This window comes from Callospermophilus lateralis, chromosome 1 (assembly GCF_048772815.1).
Source record: "Callospermophilus lateralis isolate mCalLat2 chromosome 1, mCalLat2.hap1, whole genome shotgun sequence".
In the NCBI taxonomy this organism is placed as follows: Eukaryota; Metazoa; Chordata; class Mammalia; order Rodentia; family Sciuridae; genus Callospermophilus; species Callospermophilus lateralis.
Window position 1 is genome coordinate 114,196,268 of NC_135305.1, and position 5,846 is coordinate 114,202,113.

At 60.9% G+C, this 5,846-nt stretch overlaps 1 protein-coding gene across 1 annotated transcript; it reads left to right on the plus strand.

Moving 5' to 3' along the window:
* The first annotated feature begins 397 nt into the window (after window positions 1-397).
* Window positions 398-5,383, plus strand: Crybb3 (crystallin beta B3). Its single transcript, XM_076837075.2, has 5 exons — window positions 398-800; window positions 2,105-2,223; window positions 3,251-3,383; window positions 4,047-4,189; window positions 5,218-5,383. The coding sequence occupies exons 1-5, from the start codon at window positions 726-728 to the stop codon at window positions 5,381-5,383; spliced, it is 636 nt and encodes a 211-aa protein (XP_076693190.1). The 5' UTR covers window positions 398-725.
* Window positions 5,384-5,846: the final 463 nt, after the last annotated feature.

The window sequence follows — 5,846 nt, forward strand, 5'->3', positions numbered from 1 at the left end:
TGCGTGCCCATGGGGGGGAAGTCACTAGGCAGGGGCCCCGGGAGCTGTGCGTGTGTGCGTGGAGAAGCGTCCTGTGAGTGTCCACGTGGGCAGCAATCAGGAGGACCTTCCCCGTGACACCTGGAGGTCCCCAGGCTGAGTGTCACTGTCCCTATCTGGGTTTATCTCTTGAGGAGACAAGTTTGAGATGGAAGCGGTCACCCTCCTCCTGTCACTGGAGTGCAGGTATACAGTAAGTGCTCAGTAAGTGCATGGACAGAGTGACCGGCTGCATGCAAACTGGCCCAGAGCAGGTGTCTGAGGTCCTGGCTCTGAGGACAAAGCTCCCTCGGTCCCTCCTGCCAGCTGTGGTCCCCTGCTCACCCTGGTCACCTGGTCGGGGCCTGGGTGCTGAGCAGCTGCTCACAGACTCACTGGAGGACCAGGGACCCGGGGACAGACAACCACACCGCCTGGGGCTTGGGGCGGGAGAGACCCTGCAGAGCGACGCCCAGACGCCCGCTCTGGCCAGGGTCCTCAGGCGGCGTCTAGGGAGCCCCGAGAACCCCACGTCAGGGAGCCATGGTGTGGGCAGAAGGCATGTCCCCAGGGTGCGTCTGAGCGGGTGCTGATGACTGACCCAGGGAGCCCCCAAGCAGCACAGTCCAGCCCCTCTAATCCAGCAGGCCACCCCGGGGACCCTGTGACCCATTCTCCTTTGGTCTGAAGCCAGACGCCCCCAGGAGATGGCGGAACAGCACGGGGCCCCCGAGCAGGCTGCGGCCGGCAAGAGCCACGGAGGCCTGGGCGGTGGCTACAAGGTACTAGGTCGGGGGACCAGGCCGGAGCAGGACCTCTCCCCCACCCCACTGTGACATGGCTAGCTGTCCCCCCCAAGACGGGAGCGGTCACCTCCCCCTGCCTGTCCGTGGAGGGCAGGGGCGCAGAGGCGTGGCCTGAGCTGGCTCCCCTCCCCTCTTGGGACGGGGGAGGGGTAGCACTGGGGACTCTGCCCTCCCAGCCATCCCTGGAGGGGCCACTTGAGACAGGGTCCCAGGATGGGTTGAGGGAGGGGCAGGGGCACCTGAGGATGCTCCGGTGGCCAGGGGCCAAGTCAGCCAAGAAACCCCCCGACTCCTCGCCTGACCCTCAGGTGATGTGGGTAAGCCATGCCCCGACCCTCAGCTTCCTCTTGGGGACCATACAGGACTGGCCTGTGGCCTCCAAGGGCCTTGACCAACCCCGGAGGCTGCTGTCATCTCTCTCTGCCTGCCTTTGTCATCTGCGGACATTTCCTGTCCAAGTGTGGGGAGAAGAGAAGTAGCCTTACTGAATCCCAGTGCCTCCACCCAACTTGCTGTGCAGCCTGAGGAAAATGACTTACCCATTCTGAGATTCTCTCACCCATTCTGTAAAGTGATTGGAATGGGTGCTCCCCAGGGGCCACGTACAAAGACTTTGCTTCAAGCTAGATGGGCGCCTTTGAGCCCCTTCTCTCTTGGGCTTGGTGCAGGCAAAGCTGAGCCCAGAGTTTGTAGATGGGCATTTCATGTGCCTTATATGGAGGGTTTGTGGTCGTTTGCTGGATACCAGGACGTTTTACCTCTGAGCCCCAGCCCCAGTTCTTTTTATATTTTATTTAGAGACGGGGTCTCACTGAGCTGCTTGGGGCTTCACTACGTTGCTGAGGCTGGCTTTGAACTTGCGACCCTCCTGCTTCAGCCTCCCCAGCTGCTGGGATGACAGGCCTGTGCCACCACACCCAGCTTAAGTAGAGTTTTTAAAGGAGGAAATTTCACATGAAGGAAATAATGGATTTCTGACTCCTCTTTAAGTTTGAAGTGACCCTTGTTCCCTCCTGGCCAAAGCGGCTTCACTTCCTTCCCTCCAGCCCTCCGGTCGGTCGGTGATTTTCCTCTCTCAGGGTCCCTCCTGGCGCCTGCCAATCATTGGAGTTGGCCTCATTAACTGTTCGAATGGAGGCGCTGGAGGCGTCCCCGCTGCGGCCACCAGGGGGCGGTGCGGGCTCGCCGCGTGGAGGGCAGGGAGCAGGTGGTGCCCAGGGGCAGCGTGGGCTGGAGCTGGGAGCCCAGTGCGTGCGACGTTGAGGATGCTGCTCTTGCAGGTGACCGTGTATGAACTAGAGAACTTCCAGGGCAAGCGATGCGAGCTCTCGGCGGAATGTCCCAATTTGACCGACAGCCTGCTGGAGAAGGTGGGCTCCATCCAAGTGGAGTCCGGGCCGTAAGTACCTGTCCAGGCCCCAAAAGGCTCCACCCCCTCCCGGCGCAGGAGCTCAACACCGGCTACCGCGGGCCCTAGGCAGCTTCCTTCCGCTCTGGCCTCAGTTTCCTCATCTGTAGAGAGGTTCTTTTCGAAAAAACTTCAAGCTGTCGATTGCCAGCCAGGGCAAGTGGCAGGAAAGAGGACAGACTGACTCCATGACCAAATAGTGAATATTCAATTTATATCACTGCAAATAAATAAATAGCGATGATATTTGTAATTTCCTTTTTTTTTTCTTTTCTTTTTTTGGTACCAGGGGCTCTTTATCACTGAGCCACATCCCCAGCCCTTCTTTTTCATTTTTATTTTGAGAAAAGGTCTTGCTAAGTTGCTTAGGGCCTTGCCAAGTTGCTGAGGCTGGCCTCAAACTGGCGATCCTCCTGCCTCAGCCTCCCAAGTTACTGGGATTCCAGGCATGTACCACTGCACCCTGGTGATACTTATACTTTCAAATAAAAATATCATCTCAAGTTTGACAAGTATTGCTCTCATCCTATGAGAGAGGTGCCATTCTTATCTCCACAGATGAGGAAACTGAACCCCAGTGGTCAGGAGTCCCACCCATGTCTACAAGGCAAGCAAGTCCAGATGCTGGCACTGACCATCTGAGTGACCCTGGACAGATGCACATCAGATAGATAAATGAAGAGCAGGAGGGAGGGGGAGGGAGGGAGGAAGAGAGGCGCGGAGGCGGGGGGTGCTCTACAGAACACTGACAGCCTGTTGGGTGTCATGCCAAGACTTTCTGAGCACCCTCCTCAGAGACTGGACATCACCTGGATTCTAGAAAACGTCCTACATTGGTCTCTGGGTCCAGAATCTCAGGTTCATGCAGTGTGTCCCGGTCCATCCACAGGAGACCCAGGAATCAGCAGCAGGACTGGGGCCAGGCAGGGAGCCAGGTCAGAGCCACCCGTCCCCCAGATCTGCAGGCCTGGGTCCCCTCTCTGCGGCCCTGGAGGTGACCCAGGCCCTCCCTCCCCAGGTGGCTGGCGTTTGAGCGCAGGTCCTTCCGGGGAGAGCAGTTTGTCCTGGAGAAGGGGGACTACCCTCGCTGGGATGCCTGGTCCAATAGCCGCCACAGTGACAGCCTCCTGTCCCTCCGGCCTCTGGAAATCGTGAGCACAAGCCCCGCCCCCGCCTGGGTGGTAGCCACGGCCTGGCCTGGAGGGGCCCCCAAATGTCTGCCCCCATGAGAGTGAGACAGAAGTCGGCTACTGAATGGACACTGGATGCAGGGGTGGGGACACCAGGGCTCATCTTGAATTAACCCATGCCTCCCTGGGGTCTCCGTTTGTAACCCTGTTGAAATGAGAACCTCGGGTCCAGCCTCAGACGAGCCTTGGGGTCCAGGAAACACCCCAGGAGATGACCAGAAATGAACTCTGCGGCTGTTCAAGTCCTTCCTGGCTTTCCTCTGATACCCATGTGTGCCCACTCCTGTCCACGGCAGCCCTTCTCCTGCTCCCACGACCTGGTGCTCCTCCTGGGCAGTGCCAGGGAGGCCTGGGAGGCCTGGGAGGCCTGGGAGGCCAGGGAGGCCAAGGAGGCCCGGTGGGACCTGGTCCAGCAGGGCAGGGTGGCGCCTGCGTCAACACTGCCCATCCGTCGCTGCTGCCCCGGCCTCAGTTTCCCTCTCTGTCGCCAGGGGTGGAATGACAGCTGTTTCCTACTGTGGCTCTAAGGTCCCCCAGGTCCCACTGAGCCTCTCCGCGGCCCTCTCCCTCCTGGGTCAGCTCTGGGGTGGCCTTGGCTCTCTCCTCAGCCCCGCTCTCCCCCAGGACGGCCCGGACCACAAGCTGCACCTGTTCGAGAACCCCGCCTTCAGCGGCCGCAAGATGGAGATAGTGGACGACGACGTGCCCAGCCTGTGGGCGCACGGCTTCCAGGACCGCGTGGCCAGCATCCGGGCCATCAACGGGACGTAAGGGACCCGGCGCACCCTTGCCCCCGCCCCGTCTGCGCTCTCTGTTCCGCACAGGAGCGACCTGTGTCCTCCAGGCCGCAGGGGACCATCCTACTCAAAGTCCCAGTCGGCGCACCCAGGATGGGAACGACCCGTCGGGTGCTCCACCACTGGGACCCCAGGAAGCTCTGACTCCGGAAACTTATTTTTTTCCATTGAAATTGGTCCCCTACCTGACCCCATTGAAACCTTTACTCCTTTTCTGAACATATCCAGGCCTTGAAAGTGATTCTCGGACTGTTCTTTCTTCTTCACAGTCCTGGTCCCCCTGATCGAGGGCGTGAGATGTAGGACGAGGGGTGACCCGAGGCCTTCCTAGGAGAGCAGACTGAATCACTTCCCTCTTTCTAGGCTTCATATCACTGTTAATGCAACCTTAAGGCCACATGCCCTCTGTTTGTGGTTAGCTCTCATTGTGGGCCTATGATCTGGGTGGATCCTTCCTGTGAAAATTTACTCAGGGACTTTTTGCTGAGCATTTACTATGTGCGAGGTAATGGGACACAGGGAACCCTAAGAACTATATGGCCACTGCCCTCAAGAATTTCACAGGCTGATAGGGAGACAGACAAGGAGACGGGTATTCACAGCTGGTTGTGAACAGGGTGTGGTAGGCAGACATATGCCTCCGGGAGTCCGGGAGCTATTCAGTTCAGCCAGGAAGGGCTTTCTAGAGGAGGAAGCAACTAAATGGAGTGGTAAGGGGTGCAAATGGAAGGGGGAGGAATAGGGCAAGGTAAGGAAGAGTGTGCCAGGCAGGAGGAAGAGCATGTACGGAGGCTCAGCGCACAGTGTGAAGAGGGACGTGGAGGGAGCACCTGGGGGTTTTGCAGGGGTCTGGTGAGAGGGTTCGGGGTTTAGGCGCAGCCCAAGGGCACTGGGGGGCCGAGGAGGAGCTCGGCGGGTAGCAGGCAGTGGGCAGAGTCGGTGGCTGGCCGAGGCGGGGCCTGGTGACAGCTGTCCTCAGCCCGGCCTTATCCCGGCAGGTGGGTCGGCTATGAGTTCCCCGGCTACCGCGGGCGCCAGTACGTGCTGGAGCGGGGCGAGTACCGCCACTGGAACGAGTGGGACGCCAACCAGCCGCAGCTGCAGTCCGTGCGCCGCATCCGCGACCAGAAGTGGCACAAGCGGGGCTGCTTCCTCAGCAGCTGAGGGCACGGTCCCGCGGCCTCCGCCCGCCCTGGGTGGCCTCAGGGCAGGAAGAGGGGGCTCCAGGGTGGGGCGAGGGCCAGCTGTCCGCCTCCCCGAGTCTGCTCAATAAAGCCTGGGGTCAGTCCCCCACCTGCCACGTTCCTCTACGTCGCTTCCTGGACAGGGCCTGGGGCGGGGCGCGGAGGGAGGGCGGGGCTGGGGGCGGGGCGGGGCGGGGCGCGGAGAGAGGGCGGAGCTGGGGCGGGGCGCGAAGAGGGGCGGGGATGGGGGCGGGGCTGGGGCGCGGCGCGGAGAGAGGGCGGGGCGCGGAGGGAGGGCGGGGCGCGAAGAGGGGCGGGGCTGGGGCGGGGCGCGGAGAGAGGGCGGGGCTGTCTGCACCGCAGTGGACTCTCCTGTTTAGGGAGGGACCTGTGTCTCTGCCACTGCGGCCTGTCCAACTGGCAGTGTGACTCCATCCACCACC

What these genes read in the sequence shown, in the direction of transcription:
- Crybb3 (XM_076837075.2), top strand. Translation starts at nt 726, where the DNA reads ATGGCGGAACAGCACGGGGCCCCCGAGCAGGCTGCGGCCGGCAAGAGC. An exon ending in ATCCAAGTGGAGTCCGGGCC is followed by an intron (nt 2,224 to 3,250) that starts GTAAGTACCTGT and finishes CTCCCTCCCCAG; the next exon opens with GTGGCTGGCGTTTGAGCGCA. An exon ending in ATCCGGGCCATCAACGGGAC is followed by an intron (nt 4,190 to 5,217) that starts GTAAGGGACCCG and finishes TTATCCCGGCAG; the next exon opens with GTGGGTCGGCTATGAGTTCC.